We start from the raw sequence: 16,690 nt of genomic DNA on the forward strand, positions 1-16,690 counted from the left end.
TCCTTAATGGATTAGAGAAGGTGTTGCTGTGCAAAATATATTATTACAAAAAAGTCTAAAACTAAAACATATTATTTCAGAAAAAATAATTTAAAATATTATTAATTAGTAACATTATTTCACTTTAATATTCCTTTGCAATGCTCATGGTGCTCCCCATTTTCCACAGGGCACTCGGTGTAGCGCACGCATATTTTCTATACACAAACAAAGGCCTAAAATAACAGTATTAACAAGAACAACAACCACAGCGGCAGCACTGCGACTAAAACAAGAGGAGTACAACTACAGCAGCGATCGGAAAATCTGGGGGTGGGGGTGGCAGGGCAGAGGGCAAGGGTGAGGTGGAGGGACGCCGACGTCGACCGAGGCAGCGGCGGTGGCGGTGGCACATGTGTGCGTGCCAAAGGCAGGAAAAGCGATCGCCGACATCGACGCCGACTGCAGTAGAGGCAGAGGCAGGATCCAACGCTCCACGTTCTGCTACCCATTCCCGATCCCGTAGAACATCCCGTTCCGGGCATTTAAATATCGTGCCCCAGCGGCTCTCCGGTTTATTGTCAGCCAGATCGCGGTGGCGTGAACATCGCAAGTGTTGAGCTAGAAGAACTAGAAGCCCCTCGGATTTACGTGTGTGCGTTAGTGCTTGATTTTCTTGGGATTTCCCGCGTTCGGTGGCCGTAAAAAATAGGAAAAAATTATTGGCAACCTTCCCAGACAACTGCCGGAAATGCGAAAGTGAAAGCGGCCGGCCAAGAAGAACGGACAGAAGCAAATCACCAGAGAATATAGTATGTCATCCACGCTGAAGACCAGCCAAAGTGGCGGCATGTACGTCAAGACGTCGGAGATCTCGGGCAAGGAGGCGGCCAGTTGCTACGGCGGCTTCATGTCGCCCCCGCTGAGTGCCAACATTGCGGTGGGCAGCAGGGAGCGGGACATTTTCCGGGTGCCGGCCAAGGTGGTGGAGACGGTGGGCGGAAACTTCGCCTCCAGTGAGCTGCAGTTTCCGGACTTCTCGCATCTCTGCTTTGCCGCCGAGACCCCGAACTCGGTGTTCAGCGACTGCCACAACTATGCCGGCCAGGACCAGCAGCAGGACTCGGATCAGGACGACATAGTCTGCGCGGCGGCGGGAAACACAGGCATGCCCTATCAGCAGGGCCAGTACACCCAGCTGAACCGCGAGGATATCTTTCGGTTCGAACCGGAGGATATAGCGCGGCTAACAGGGGAGTCGGAGCTGCCAGGTCAGCTCCAGCTCCCGCAGACCCCATATACTCCGTACACGCCCTACACACCCTACACGCCCTGCAGTGCCCAGAGCAGCCAGTATCCCGTGCAGCCGGCGAATGACTCCATTAACCTGGATATCGATTACTTTAATTATGACGAGATTAATTGCCAATCGAAAAACCAATCACCATGCTCATCACCGCACTTGGACGCCTGGCTGAACTTCAATCTCGGCGAGATTCAGGCGGCGGGTGGCGCCCCATCGAGTGGCGCCTCGCCCAAATTGTGCAATGTGTTCGAGGAGGAGGAGCAGCGGGTCAAAGAGGAGGCCTCGCCCACGAAACTCCCGTCGATGAACTCCACCTTCGGCACCCCCAAATGCATTCCCATGTGCGCCAGCAACTACGAGGACTACGCGAATCTCTACCAGGGATCGGCGTATGCCTCCGAGAACTACCAGAACAACATGGCCCAGGCCATCGAGAAGCCCAATCGGGAGCACAAGGCCATCTGGACCATTGACGAGCTGGACGAGCTCATGCTCGGGGAGCAGCAGCAGTTCTACCAGCAGCAGCAGCAGGATCTGCAGCACCAGGAACCGGAAATGCAGGCCCAGAGCTGCAACTTCTTGGCGGATGAGTTCATCAAGGCCGAGGAGACCCAGAACCTGGACAGCGAGGACGATGAGAACTACAACGAGGAGGAGGATGACCTGGACAACGAGGTGTTTGCCCTGCCGGCGGAGAGTGATCCCAAGCCGGACTCCACCTGCTGCGATCACGAGACAGACGGAGCGGAGTCGGAAGCCATTCCCCTCATCTGCCGCTGGACGGGCTGCGACGAGGAGTTCCCGCACCAGCAGGCCTTCGTGGAGCACATCGAGAAGTGCCACGTGGACGTGCGCAAGGGAGAGGACTTCTCCTGCTTCTGGCTGGACTGCCCCAGGCGCTACAAGCCCTTCAACGCCCGCTACAAGCTGCTCATCCACATGCGGGTCCACAGCGGCGAGAAGCCCAACAAATGCCCGGTAAGGATGCCATTTAGATCTTAGGCTGGGGTTTGGTTCTGACAAGCAATCAGAATAATTTTTTAAGAAAATAGCTAATCAGGGTACCCAGTTAAAAAGGAATTTCCCTTTGAGATTCAGGAAATGTATGGAAATTCATGAAGTGTTCCAATGAAAATCCCTTTTTTGTAAGGAACTTATTAACTTAGCTTTGCGGTTTACCATAGATATACTCGAACTTCCACTCTGTTTACCAACGTTTCGAGTCCCTCATAGAATATCATTTTTCAAAATCAAACAATAGATAGGATTTTTTCGTGGCCCAGCTGGCGCATTTGTTTATGCGTCCAAACAAGACTTTTCAGCTAGGAAACCCATTTCGTGCGTTTCGGTTCCTTTTTGTTTGTATCATGCACGTGTTGACATTTGATGCGCCATCGCTGGGATGATGAATTGTGCGGCGCAGGGCAATCACAGGAATTGACAGGGCGAGAGCTGCGGACTCCACTTGAAATAGAGTTGCTGGTAATGTTATTAGGGCGAACACTCGCTTCATCTTCTATCCCATCGGATCCCATCTCATCCCATCGCATCCCATCGCATCCCATCCCATGGACCGCCCTTTTGGCATGCTCTTTCATTTTGATTTTTGAGTAATTGATGGATTCTTGCCTGCTTTTTTGCGATCGAAAGGCCTCGGCCAGCGCCCACTTGGCCCACTGCTGCCTTTTGCCATTACACATGTTTCTGTTTCTGTTGCAAAAACGTAATTTTCCCATTTCAGGTGGCAGGCTGGGATGGGATCAGGTGGGAGGGGTTGGCTGCGACACCTGCGGGCAGCAGCAGCAACAGTAACAGCATCATCGTCACAATTTTATGCGTCCTTCCAGCACTTCTTCTCGTGCCTTTGCCCCTTCGTTATCGCCGTTCCTTGCAGCCTCCTTCACCCCAATAACCGTAGCCCCAGCCCCTGCCCCCCATGGTAATTGCAATTCTCGATGACACCCTTCTTTTTTGTTTTTCCATTACAGTTTCCCGGCTGCAATAAAGCATTCTCGCGTTTGGAAAATTTGAAAATTCATCAACGCTCGCACACGGGCGAGCGGCCTTATGGCTGCCAGTATAAAGGTTGCCTCAAAGCGTTCAGCAATAGCTCGGATCGGGCGAAACATCAAAGGACCCACTACGACACGGTGAGTCTCCCCATATAACTCCCATATGCATATGAGTGCGGATGTGGGTCTGGCCGGGCGGGGGTTTCCATGGGTCCCGGCAATTTGCAGTGCGTGTCAAAAGGAAATTGAAGAGCTCGCGGCTGCAGAAGATGCAGCTGGGGTTTTCCGGCGAGCGGCTTTAAGATTTAATGGCCGCCAAGGCTCTAAGCGGCCACTCTGGGACTCCAAAAAAAGGAGAGAAAGAAGGGAAAAAAAGAAAGGAGCCACTGTTGCTGCTGCCAGCGTGACATGTGCACATTTCGCATTTCGCTGCCTGAGTGATTTATAGTTTGTATCTGTGAGAGCGGGCCCGATGGCCAAAGTAACAGCAGCTGGAATAGGAATCGCCCTGAAATCGGCACAGCAATATATGGGCAGGGCGGGGGCATCAGCAGCCGCGTCAGCGCGTACGACAACCGGAAAAAAGGTCAAAACCAGCTGAAAAGGCCACCGATTCAGCCAGCAGCAATGGCAGCAGCAAGGGGAACAGGAGCCACAACAGCAGCAGGCAAATCGAATAAACTAAACGAGTTACTTTCCTTGCCTGGCTGAGGGGGCAGGGCAGCCAATCAGGATCACAAAAGGACACAATGTGTGCTGGCTTGGCGCGGCTGCCACTGCCAGGGACGCACTCGGAGAAACAGGTGTTCCAAGAACTCGCGTTGTCACCAAGCTGATTCTTTGGAGGCGATGCGAAATGACATCACTGATTAGTCAGTGCTTGAGATGAAATCTTAGGAACATTTTATACTTGGAAACGATTTAATATTCGCGTGATGGTCTTAATCATCACTTATTCTTTGTAGTTGCCAGGAATTTTCTGGACGATTAAAAGCAATATAACATCGATTTTCATATTTTCGGAATTCTTACAAATTCAATTTTTTTACACCTGATTAAATTAGAAATCATTGGACCCATTCAGGCCGTTCATTACCCCTGATAGGTTCGCTTTTCAAGCAAAATTCAAACTCCCCAAGTTAATAAAACTGTTTTTCCCAGTGCCCCGCCATGCTGTTGTCGCTTTCGGCCCGCGGCTTTTGCCTGGGCAGAATAAACAAAATGCAGCATGACATTTCAAAACGATTTGACTTGGCAAATACGCTGGCCCATCTGTTAGCGGGTGTGCGACTGTGTGGGTGTGTGTGCTGTGTGCTGTGTGCGGGCGTGAGTGTGTCGCGTGTGCGTGTGAGTGAGTTAGGAGCGCCTGCAGGGCGAGCGCGAGAAATCAATTGCATAGTTTTAGGCGGCGGCAGTGTAGCTCCGAGCTGCCGCTGCGGTTTGATTCGCATGCGAACTCGCAGCGCGGGCAAATACAAGTACTAACGCAACGCTCTACCCGTTCTCGCTCTATTGGAACAGAAACCGTATGCCTGCCAGCTGCCGGGGTGCACGAAGCGCTACACGGATCCCTCCAGCCTCCGCAAACATGTCAAGAACCACGCGCTGCGCAACGCCAACGGACAGCTGCGCCGCAAATCGGCCGGCGGCGCCTCCGCCCCGCCCGCCGGACCCAGGAAGGCGGCCAAGGCCCGCCGTCACTCCGAGGGGGCGGGGGCACCTGCTCCGGGGGATCAGCGCCAACACCGCAGCAATAGTTGCAGCGAGGCGTTGCTGCGGCCCGAGAACGACAGGACGACAGCAGCAGCGGGGACAGCCAACCGCAGCAACTGCGGCACCACCGGTGTTGCAGCTAATAACAATTCAATGAACTTTAATGAGTTGTCAAATTGCATTGTCATCATTGAGCACAATCAGAGTGGAGGTGCTGCTGCTCCTGCAGCGGTGGCGGCAACCGCAACGGCAACTGCAACATATGGCGGCAACATGGCGCCCGCACCGGAAACGGAAGTGCTTAGCGGGAGCAACAACAACAACAGCCACAACGGCCACTACAATGGGCATATTAATCAATTAAGCGAACTGGAGCAATTGCTGACGACGGCGAAGCCCTCGGGCGCGTCATCTGGTAATGGAATTAGCCTGGCCAACAATAACCATAATAACCAGGCCAACGGCGACGGCAAGTGCCACTTGAGCGAGTTTGTGTCCTTCGAGTACGTGACAAAATATCTGGCGGATGTCTACGAGCCGCCTGCGAAAAGCCCGCAGCCAGCGGCTAATTTCCATTTGCAGCCGGAGTTCGACAGCAGCTTCGACATGCTGGACTTTCCCCAATTCATTTAGGTTAAGTTAAACTCCGACTTTAGTTGTAGTAAGAGCGCCCACCTGGAAAAGTCAGCGATTCAATGTCCAAAGATCTCAGTGCCTGAGCCCTTATAAGAATGCCTACCACTAGTAAGACACCGCCTCTGTAAATACTGTATTTAGTAGTAGATTAGCACTCGCCAAAAGAAACGTTCCTGAATTTCAGCAAATCCAGTGATTAGCCGCGTCTTCCCACACTCTTCCCAATCGTAAATTAGACTAGAATAGAACACTCTCGGTTAAGTACTACCTGTAGTTGCCTCGTTAAAGTTTGTCAACAAACGCATTGACCTTAATAAATATAACTTAATTTGCATACTTTTTTCTTATCGTTTGAATATTTAATTTCATTTGAATATTCATTTTAATTGCTTGGCGAAACATGTAAACATATAAAGTGCCCAGGCAAAAAAGGACAATAAAAAGATTGCGTCCAGAGTTAATAAATTGGATTAAAAAAGATTTAATGGTACTTCAATGAAATGGTAAGTATAACAAGTGTGTGTTTTTGTTCTCTGAAACTCGTTGGAGTGTATGATTCAAAATCAGATTAACTTAATGGTTTTCTGAATTGGTACATCCTTATCCTTAATTGTCCTGGTTTTCTACAACGAGCGAGTGAAAAAATCATTAGGCTGATCAGTCTGTCTGCCAGTAAAAACTTTAACCAGCCATAAATCCCTTCCTGAATACATAACTCCTGTTAACGCGTCGTGATTACGCCTATCCATTCCGTTTCGATTATATATCTCACACCTGGATGGTTTTCCCGCGGAAAATCGGACAGGGAGACGTGCACAACATGTTGGGATTTCCGTTTCATGTTTGCCCGTCTGACTTTACTTAATTGCTGTGCATTCAAAAAATAATTTACAACGCCAGCGAGCCACATTTATACGTTGGTATATAGTTAATTTATTATTCGCTTTTAACACATTCTCGGTTTTTCACTCGTTCGCTTACATATACCGAATTAATTTGCATTGCATATAAAATTCATAAAAATCGGCTTAAGTCTTAAATTAATTTGGGTTCAGGTCGCGCACTGATTGCAGTTCGTTCGGGCCACCGAGTCGCTATGGCAGGGGTTAAAATCAGCGCGACAGTCGCCTAATTTGATTTAATATACCGCGCTGGGTCCTGCAATGGAAAATACCGGCTGTAAAAGGGGATCTCATTAAGGATGATCATATTAAGGCTCAAACCCCAGCGTGCCAACTGGCCGCTGCACTGCCGATGCATTTTTAGTGACTTAATAAGGCTCGAATGGCCTCTTTCGTTAACTGGTTGGAAATGGCCATGGTTGTGGTGCACAGCGGGCTGTTAATGTGTAAACAACTGCCAACATATCAATGAGCAGCGGCGGCTGGGGGCGTGGCCCGGCGCGGAGGGCAGTCAGGCAAAAATAAAGTGGCCAGAAGCATGGCCCCGTTAAATGAGCAGTTAACATTGCCCGTTATGAACTTTAATATTAATAACCATTTATGCTTATGACAGACAATGAAAGCCGTGCGCAAATTTACTTGCCGCACAGCCACAACCCCCCTGGCCCTTGCCCGGAAACCCCCTTCCCGCACCCATGGCTCGTTTCTGTTTTCGCTGTACAACTACGGCCCTAAAATGCTTAGGGCTGGAGTTGGGTGGGTGGGAGGTCGTTCGGTGGGTGGCTGGGCGGTGCACTGTGCATTTAAAAATGCTGCAAGTGTGCCAGTTAATATGCAGACCGACACGGGTCTTCATTACAGCCCGCAAACACAGACGGCGACAGACAACGGCACACATATATGCACTACATATACAGGGAATGGCAGGGACAGCGTCAACAAAATAAACAAAAATGTAAAGCAATTAAAAGCAGCCCAGCAGAACACAACGGAATATCCCACATAAAACATGAGCAAAGGCATGATTTTGACTTTTTGCTTGCCTACTTTCTAGTACTCCGTCCCTGGCTCTCGTAGAATTGGAAACCATAGTCGGCGAAAAAAATAGATACCCCCTACTAGGCTTTTTCAAGGATCACTAAAAAATTGAAAAGGGGACCCCTTTTGATCAGGATCACCGAAACAAATTCTTAAGATACATCGTGAAAACTCAAAAATTGCACCCAGAAGGTAAAGGTTCAAAATAAATTTTGATATATTGGAATTTAATTGTATTAACTATTTAATCTTTAACTTAAAATTCGGATTGTAAGGATCGAGAATGGTTTCTTCTGGTAAGATATGATTTGACAAAAACACTTCGTGATTCTTAATTAAAAGAAACATTAATAATAATTCATATTTTTTGTGTTTTTCATTAAAGTTTTTAGGTATTATACTAACGATCCTGAGTACAAATACACTTCTACTATCACCCGCGATTCCTGGCCATCGAATTCGACTGCGGGACTGCCTGCTGGGCTACAAGTGGTCATTGGCTATCTCCTGGCGCCCTCCCCGACCGGATTTCAGTTGGAGCCGAATCGAATTTTTTGCTTTGGGGTTAAAGGGCAAACTGGTGCAGCTAGGCGTCGGCGAACACACATCGCGGCGGATGGCGGCTAAATATTTACAAGCCGAGCGAAAACATCCGCAAACAAAAAGCGCAGACACGCAGACGGAGAACGGGAAGTTTTATGAAAATGTCCATCGGTATATGTGCCTCACATGTGGCGGAGTAATTGTTATGCCAAAGTCCCGCTCACAATTTATTTTTGTTAATCAGCAAACGGCCATTTCAGCCGGCCACGCCCACCGCCCACCGCCCACCACGCGTGGCAAGTGGCAACAATTCGACAATTATGTGGCATTTCCATTGCTGCCCCTCGCTGTTCGTTTTTATTTTAATTAAAAAGTCCCCTGCCGGGATGCAAAAAGCGAACAGGTTCGCGGGTTCCCACACCTGCAGGCGAACCTTGGCAGCCCGAAGCCCCCTTCCGACCCAGCCATGTGTTAGAATTTTTGATATTTATGGGCAGTGGCCACCGGGTCGGTGCAAAGTTACACCCCGATAAGCATCTGCACCGCCCACAATCCCGCGAATCCCCCGAATCGCCCAATCCAGCGGCCATTGCAGCTGTTGTGGCTCAGATTTTCGGTGCGTTGCGACGGTTTGGCTCGCAATTATGCAAATCGAAAGATCGCCACACAGCGATATCCTAAAATTCCATGCATTTACAATTTTCTAATCAATGGAATTTTAATTTTAATTTCCAAGGCTGCCCCCGCCGGCTGTGGTCGCCGATATATCTTTGGAGTCTGCATTTTACTCGCTGCGAAAATATGGTTTAATTTGCTGCCGAGGGAGCACCACATTCCAGGGTAATCGCCGGGCAGTCCGGATGAGTTTTCGATTAAAGGACCCCGTGTTTCAATTAATTCAATCCCAGTGTGAAATGTGTCACTCACCTGTCGTCCGCTGAATCGCTTTGTTGCCTATTTACAGGCGCCGTGAATGCGAATGTGAGTGCGACAGTGAATGCGAATGTGAATGCAATTCATATTCATTTTAATTTAATCAGGCTCTTGCGACATCGCTCAACCGTAATTAAGTTTCTTGTGCCGGGACCAGAAGCTCGGCGAGCATGCGAGAATAAAAGCAAAAATACCCCGCCACATAATGGGGGAAAAATTGAATAAATCAGATAGATATGTGCACCATATTTTACAGACACCGAACCCAGGGAACCCGGCGCAGAGAGCTCCCGGGGGCCCAGCTCATGGCGACTAATGCAATAAAAGATGGCCACAGCACGTTTTTTAATATTTAATTAAATAAATAATTTCCATTTGCCGTTTGCCAGTTGCCAGTTGCCCGTTGCCGTTTCAAATATTCGAACGCACGAATTTAAATATGGAAATACTATGCACGCAGGCGGTTGCATTTTCCATTTCGCATTTCCCATTTCCCGCTTCCGGTGGGCGACTCGTCAAAGTTTCCACGAGGAGATGCACGCACACTCACATGAATCAGGGGTTTTCGCCAAAACTTTTCCCTCGGAGTAATTAGAAGACTTAGTCCCCTGCCAGGCGGTCTTTGGCTGACTGCTTAAAATGCTCTTTTGGCGTTAAATTTATGACAACCGCACATGTTGTTTGCCAGCAGAAACAATAACAATAACAGCCCGCCAGGCGGCAGCCGAAGGCGTGCAACAACAAAGGCCAAGGGGGCGTCAGCGAGGGGGGCAGATCGCAGAGGGGGGCCCTGCAAAATGCTCGTTAGAAAGTTTCTAAGGTTGCGGCCGCACACGAAACAGATGCGCCGCCAAAGGGGCAGGATTCTCCAAATTGTTGCACGCTTTCCTTCGCTTTGGGGCGGTCACATTGTTGCTAAGCTATACACACACTCTGTAAAGACTGTTTCGGTCGCTGCCTGATAAGCTACACGGAGAGAAAAGACCAGTAAAAATTCGGAAGCTAACTGCCATCCCGGGAGAGGTTTTGTTTTACTTGGTTTTAACCGGGCTTAACATTACCACAGGCTCTCATGTAATTTTGTACGAATTACGTGAAAATATAATTATAGAAGTCCAATGAAAGTTTCAATTTTCTAGGAAATTCGATAATTATTATTAGGTTCATATCACCTATAAACGTGACAAAAAAGTATGCAGCGAAAAAATAAATACAACATTCTGGTTAAAACAAATTGTTTGCATACTTCTTGACATCATTATTATTGGTTTCAGACAGAAATCGTTTGAATGGTTATTTGTGTACTCTAGATAAGCTTTGTATTTATAGTACAATTTTAGAAAATATTTTGACTTAAATTCCTTTTATGTTTAACTTATCCACCCCTTTATTTTACCACAAAGTGCCCCCAATTTGGCCGAGTGCACTGGGACTCAGACGCATACCCGTGCTCATACGCCGTGTGGTGCACTGACGTGACCTCCACTTGTGCGGCAAGTGCTCGAGTGGGCGTGGCAGCGAAATTTTTGCTCCAAAGTGAATTTATTGTTTTGGCCATTACCACTTAGCCGGTCCCGAAACTTGCCCCAAAGAGCCGTTTATTCTGATGCAAGACGAGAACTTAAACAAGCCGGCTGGGCTGCCATGGATGCAAATTGAAGGCAGAACAGAGTGGCGATGCTTTAAGGGCTGAAGCCCAAGCCCTCTGTGTTTACCCAAGGTAAATTGCACTCGATAATGAGGGCTTCACATTAATTAAATAACCAATAGATCGGTCTGGGCTTCCATTGCAAATTATGCGGGGCTTCGCCGGGGGCGAAAAGGAAAACTGGAAGCACAAGCACACTTGTCGCGGTTTTCGCAGTGATTTCTTTTACCCGCGACAGCGAAATTAATTGCATTGCAGCGTTTCACGTGGAGGAGCACTTGTTACGGTTGCCATTAGCGGTGCCATCATCGACCCTCGAAATCGCTGTAATTTCCAATAGATAATGAAATGCAATTAGAAAGCGTGTGGCTCGGCCTGTGTGTGCCGCAAGACTTGCGCGAAACGAAAGTGCAACAATAACAGCAATTTAAACACGCTCCCCGAGCCGTCGAGCAGCAGCCGCAGCAGTGCATAATGGCGCATAGAAGTTTGTAATTAAAGTTTGCCGACTCTGTCAGGTGACGACACCACGGGATATGGCCGTTTATTCCGGCCATTCCGACCAGTCCGACCAGGCCGGGCTCACAATGCTGCACCAGGAGCAGCAGCACAGCCAGCAAATCAATTTCCGCAGCCGGACGCGGATCCACGGACTGCGAACTCGGCGCTCCTGCTCGGACTTGGTCTTCGGCCCGGCCTTTGTGCGGGACATCAACAAAGCAGAAAATAAAATTCAATTAACGCGCTTAAATTAAACTGCCACTTCCTGTTTTGATGACATTTTCATAGCAGCCCCGTCCTGGAGCAGCCAGCGGGAGGCTTTTCTGCAGCGATAAGAATGCGGTTGGAGCGGAGCAACTGAGGGCCTGCTGCTGGCGTGGCTCATCCGCCGCCTTGGCCGCCTTGTGCATCAATATTAAATGGTAAACGGCCGGCATAATGGCTGTCCGACTGCGGCTGTCATTATGGCTCTGCCGCGACAGGTTCCACGCCTGCTCCCGTTGACAAATAAAGCTCATTACGCGCTTGTCCGGCATCCTTCACTTCGCTCCTGATTGACCTGCATCTGCGGGTGGCGTCGCCGACTGCAGCCGTGGCTGGCCCTGCACTGCGAGAAATGTAGGGCTTCAAATGGGAAAGAAAATCGGGGTAATATATGGAAATATTGGTCTTGAATTACCTTTTCCAGTGCCTTAAGGTATGCAATAAATATTCGCATGAAAATGTTTTAAGCATATTTCACCTAATATATATTGTTGCATACTTTTGGGCACTCTAAAAATTCAATTAAAATTCACATTTCTTTACACTTTTGTATAAAAAAATGTTTAATTTTTCCAGAAAAATCAAAATACATTTTTAAAAATCCCTTTTATTTTCTCTGTAATCGAAGACATGCATCTGTCAAACGAACCCCCCAAAGCAGAGTGCCCGGGCTTCATTATCGAGCAGCGCAACTCTGACGCCAAATGACACAAAGTCATTGGAGCGTTCAGGAGTGATTAAATTAGAACTCAAGTTGGCCGAGTTGAACTCCTCGTTGCAGTTCACCGGGCAGTGGAGCATATCTGGGTGCTGGACCAACTTCTTTGCATCTCCATCCGAAGCCTTTGTCCTGGCCCGACACCCATTCAATTCCTTTGCCGGGCTCACTTCTTTGCGCGATAAGCAACTTTGGCCAAGCAACTGGCGTTTAATTTAATTAGTAAGGAAAACAGGAGGAGTTTGGTGAGGAGAAGGAGGATGCCCGCCTGATAAGAGGATGCTGTTGCTTGAGATGCTGGAGCTCAAAGCAAACGGAAAGCGGATTTGTAGCAGCAGTTCTGGTGGAGGTCCTTTGCAGGATCCTGGGGATCTTGCAGTTCGCAGGGACAGCGGTACATCAGCGAGGCCGGCTTAGTTTGGACAACCTGCTGGGGCAAATCTTGGCTAGGAGTGACAGGAGGTATGTGAATGGGCTGCATCCCGGAAGATTCATTGATGGCCGGGCTGTCGGCGGAGGATGGTGGAGGATGCAAGGATGCGGCGGAGCTGTGGCTGCTGCTGTCCGTTCCGGATTCCTCGTCACCGCCCTCGGCAGTCGGCTTAACCCCATCCTGCTGTAAATCATTCGTCGAGAGTGAAGGATGCTCCGCACTCGCGTCATCCGTGGCATGCATTGTTGTCCTTTCGGCAGGCGTGGCTGTCACTGGAGATGTCCTGGCCGGGATTTCATTGGCATCCGTGGAGCTAGTCCGCAGCAGGGTGGCGGCATTCGAGGGGGAGAGGTTGTCCGTGGAGTAGGCACAGCCCTCCAGCAGCTTGGTTAGGAACTTGTTCGTCGGCAGCACAGGTCGGCGCTTTCGCCAGGTGTCCTCCCGTGCCTGACCTCCTGTTATCCTGCTCTGTCGCCCACTGACCACCGGTCTTGTTATCCCTGCGAAGAGCTTCTGCCGCAGCTTATCCTCGGAGCGGCACATCTCGAAGGCGTTGGCTATGGTCAGGAAAATCTGCTCCGCCAGCAGAGCCCGGCGGGGCGTGTAGAAATCCCGGCAGACAGGACAGCGCTCGGAGCGGATGCGACAGTCCACGCAGAGCAGGTGTCCGTTTTGGCACTGCATCGCCGGCGGAGAGATGGTCACTCCGCAGACAGGACACTCGACGAGGCGCAGGATGCTCTCCAGGACGAGGGTGAGGCGTCGCAAGCTCGTGGGCATGGGGGCGCAGCAGATGCTCTGGGGATTTGCACAAAAGATACTTCAGTTAATTGTACGAATGATTTTACAGATAAATGTTTATTAAGGGATATTTATACATCGTCTTTATATGAGTGAAAGTTATATCTTTATATTACTTACATTTTTATCACAGTCCTTCTCACATTCGCTGTTCCAGCAAAGAATAGTGACGCAATCTGTTTGGCTCTTGACCATCTTGGCAATTTCGGCCACTCTTAGGCCCAGAACATCTTTACCATTTACCTGAAATTATACAAGTATCACTGTTTTAAGAGTAAATTCTGGGGTGGATTTGTTATTCCAAGAATACATTGTGTATCAGGTATCTAAATATTTGCGTTCAGACTGGCTTTATGAAAACAAATAAGTATAGAGAAATATGGCCAGCACATTTTCAGATTCCAAGCACCGCTTGCGCTGTTAACTCTCTGTTAAGGGGAACTGTTAACCCTAAGATATTTTATCTGATAACTGCAAGTCGCTCGCTTTTGCTTGTTTTAAATGCTTAAATATTTACTTAGCGCTAATTAATCTTCGTCGTCAGTTAGTCGCGTTAACGTTTGAGTTGTGTCATTAGCTTAGGCTAGTCTAGGGCGGTTTTTGCATTCGCCAGCTGTTTCAGGTGCCCAGTTCCCCCTCCCATAAACCCTCCACTAATAAAAGTGCTGAATAGCCCCGATGAGAAGCAATTAAGTTTTACTGCATTGCTATTTTAAGCAAGCAATATATCCAAGAAGAACAACAAAGGCAGGTACTTAGCCGACTGCAAAGTCCAGGCTTCAAATATAAAGTCCAACTTCTATGAATAACTTCCATTTTAAACAACTTTACCTCCAACTATCTGTAATTTAAATGACATTACCAATTAATTTATTTGCATCTATAAGAGTATAATATAATTATTTGATGTCACATTTTCAACTACTTGTTGATGTACTTTTGCTGTCTTATAAATTTAGTTAAGTTGTGACCCTTAGTCGAGGTTAATTTAAATGAGTATTGCAAATTTAAATATAAATCTGAGTCAACTAACGTCACTAAAGGCCTTATGACACTTGCGTGATTTGTGACTAACATGGCTAACGTATATGATTAATTATATATGATTTTATAAAATGTTGCTGGGCTGAAGACCCTTGTTTTCCCTTGCTACCATTTACATTTACATTTAATAAGTCACTTGTTTCCAAAAAGAAAGGGTAAAATTGTTGTATTCCGAGAAGTTAAGAACCTGAAATCTTTTAAATACTAAACTTTTTACGCCTTCTAACCATATTTTTTAGCACTTTGTCATAAATCTTACTTTTAATAAGATATCACTATCGAGTCTACCATTTTAAGCCCAAATAAGGTAAAGATTTTCTGATCGACACAAAGCATTGCTAATTCTAAGGCCCAAGTTATTGGGTAGACAGTGCTATCAAATCTATTCATACTCTTTGGTGTTGCTTTCCCGGTTGGCCCGTACTTTGCATAATCCAAGCCAAGCCCCTTTTTTGGCCAAAGCTGAAACCATGGTGGCCAGTGGTCAGTAGTCGATGGCAACTGGCAGTACTCACCTCCAGAACACAGTCGCCGGATTTGAGGCCGCAGAGTGCGGCAGGTGTGCCGGCGGCCACCTCGCATACCTGTCGGTTGGGGGATCTATTATTAGAAGGGGGTGGGAGCTACTACTGCTGACTGGATTATTACCCACGGATAGGGATCCCACTTGCTGCGGGTCAGCTGGAACCCGTAGTTCTCCATGGCCGGGGCAGCCCTGGGGATCCTCAGCAGGCGCACGGAGGAGCCCATCTCGTTCTCCCCGTCACTTTCGGTGGGGGGTGGCTGGAGTCCTGACCATGATTTCCTCATCTTTGGCTGGGAAACTCGCGATACGAACCAAGGCAAAACGCGGCTAGCGAGCGACGTGTGCAACGTGCGCTCTCAGTTGGCAAACTGTTTTTCGTGTGTGTTTTTTTCAGAGCCAGCTGGCTCAAAGTGGGCCGCCTGAAAAGTTGCCGAGCGGCGAGCACTGAGCGCTCTGGGCCGACGCAATCGGCATCGGCGACAAACATTTTGGCCTCAGCTTTTGACCAGCTCGTAGCTCCCACCTTCAGCGTCAACCATTTAACCCCTGCCCCTCGCACAGTTTGGGCCACATGACGCTGTGTTGTAAGCTGAGACTCAAGATCCGAGATCGGAGATCCGATGCTGACAGCCAGCTGAGATCATGGAAATTAGTCTTGCGCAGCTAGGTAAATATTTGAACTTTCGGCTGGCAGCGGCTTTTGGGTGCGCTATAAAGCGATATGATGCGATAAAAGCATGAATAAATAAAACATTTCACAGCGATTAAGTCATAAGAAGTCTTGGTTTGGCTTGAAAAACTTGAAAGTGAGTTTAGTTACGGCAATTCTGCGGAAGTGAAATCGAGAACACGGCTGAATGAAGCAATTTTCATGAAAAACTAAAGTGGTTTCGTATTTCAACATTAAAGGCACATATGATTACAATCAAATGTTTTCAGATAATAATTTTTTCCTATAAGAAAACATGTTGTTTTCGGGAAAGAAATACTTTATTTTCAATCTAGTCAACACAATAAAAATAGGCTTCACCCAACGCTCAAATTAAATTTTAGGCACAACCTACACAAAGTGTAATCGGATAAAATCGCTATTAGCAGTAATGCACACGAACTTAATCAGTTTAATTTCGTTTTGTTTACTTTAAAAGTTTTGCGACTTTGTAATTAAATTTGAAATAAACAGCGATGTGTTGATGTTTTTCAGCTTAATTGCGCGTCGCCAGTGCCAAATGGGAGTGCATTGTCAATTGAGTGGCGGACCAGTGAACCAAAATATTGTTGTTTGAATTGCCGAAGAAATTAAGGCAGCAAACGTGGCCCTGCACAAAGGTGTCAGGCCGCGATAAACATAAACAATGGGGCCCTAAATAAATAATCGCTCCCAAAACCAGCTCGTCCATTAACCCTAACAATGATAACTGATGGAAATTGGCAGCTGACAAATGGATTTGGCACGGCATGGCCAGCAAACCATCGCAATCCATTTGACTTTCGCTTTTTTGTTGTTTAACTGCCATTGAGGCGGCAATGCGAGTTTGGAGCTCGCCTGAAACATTGCCCAAATAGCATTGAAATTGGCAATTTCATTAAATTCTGCGCCCAGCAAAAGTGACCCTGGACGGCATTGTGGTGTGTGATTTCGTTTTGGCTTTTCAATTTGCCAGTTCAATTAGATTTGGCCGAATTTATGCGG

At 47.9% G+C, this 16,690-nt stretch overlaps 2 protein-coding genes across 3 annotated transcripts; one reads left to right on the top strand and one right to left on the bottom strand.

Moving 5' to 3' along the window:
- Positions 1-584: 584 nt before the first annotated feature.
- On the top strand, positions 585-5,921 carry LOC108032177 (uncharacterized). Its single transcript, XM_017106031.2, has 3 exons — positions 585-2,263; positions 3,274-3,435; positions 4,819-5,921. Exons 1-3 carry the CDS (start codon positions 794-796, stop codon positions 5,641-5,643), a joined length of 2,457 nt encoding a protein of 818 aa, XP_016961520.1. The 5' UTR covers positions 585-793; the 3' UTR covers positions 5,644-5,921.
- A 6,145-nt stretch (positions 5,922-12,066) lies between these two features.
- LOC108031113 (uncharacterized) lies at positions 12,067-15,392 on the bottom strand. Of its 2 annotated transcripts, XM_017104325.3 has the most exons (4): positions 15,120-15,392; positions 14,987-15,055; positions 13,548-13,670; positions 12,067-13,424 (listed from the first exon to the last, which is right to left on the bottom strand). In XM_017104325.3, the coding sequence occupies exons 1-4, from the start codon at positions 15,279-15,281 to the stop codon at positions 12,498-12,500; spliced, it is 1,281 nt and encodes a 426-aa protein (XP_016959814.1). In that variant the 5' UTR covers positions 15,282-15,392; the 3' UTR covers positions 12,067-12,497. The 2 variants fall into 2 exon arrangements, with proteins under 2 accessions (XP_016959814.1, XP_050744772.1); XM_050888815.1 differs by lacking the exons at positions 14,987-15,055; positions 15,120-15,392 and adding an exon at positions 13,738-13,769.
- Positions 15,393-16,690: the final 1,298 nt, after the last annotated feature.

This window comes from Drosophila biarmipes, chromosome 3R (assembly GCF_025231255.1).
Source record: "Drosophila biarmipes strain raj3 chromosome 3R, RU_DBia_V1.1, whole genome shotgun sequence".
Lineage (NCBI taxonomy): Eukaryota > Metazoa > Arthropoda > Insecta > Diptera > Drosophilidae > Drosophila > Drosophila biarmipes.

Bases quoted from the DNA above. Each gene is read 5' to 3' on its own strand.
- LOC108032177 (XM_017106031.2), top strand. From the start codon at position 794: ATGTCATCCACGCTGAAGACCAGCCAAAGTGGCGGCATGTACGTCAAG. The intron at 2,264-3,273 runs GTAAGGATGCCA...TTTCCATTACAG, and splicing joins AGAAGCCCAACAAATGCCCG to TTTCCCGGCTGCAATAAAGC. The intron at 3,436-4,818 runs GTGAGTCTCCCC...CTATTGGAACAG, and splicing joins AAAGGACCCACTACGACACG to AAACCGTATGCCTGCCAGCT.
- LOC108031113 (XM_017104325.3), bottom strand. From the start codon at position 15,281: ATGAGGAAATCATGGTCAGGACTCCAGCCACCCCCCACCGAAAGTGAC. The intron at 15,056-15,119 runs GTAATAATCCAG...CCCAACCGACAG, and splicing joins AGTGGGATCCCTATCCGTGG to GTATGCGAGGTGGCCGCCGG. The intron at 13,425-13,547 runs GTAAGTAATATA...GCAAATCCCCAG, and splicing joins AGAAGGACTGTGATAAAAAT to AGCATCTGCTGCGCCCCCAT.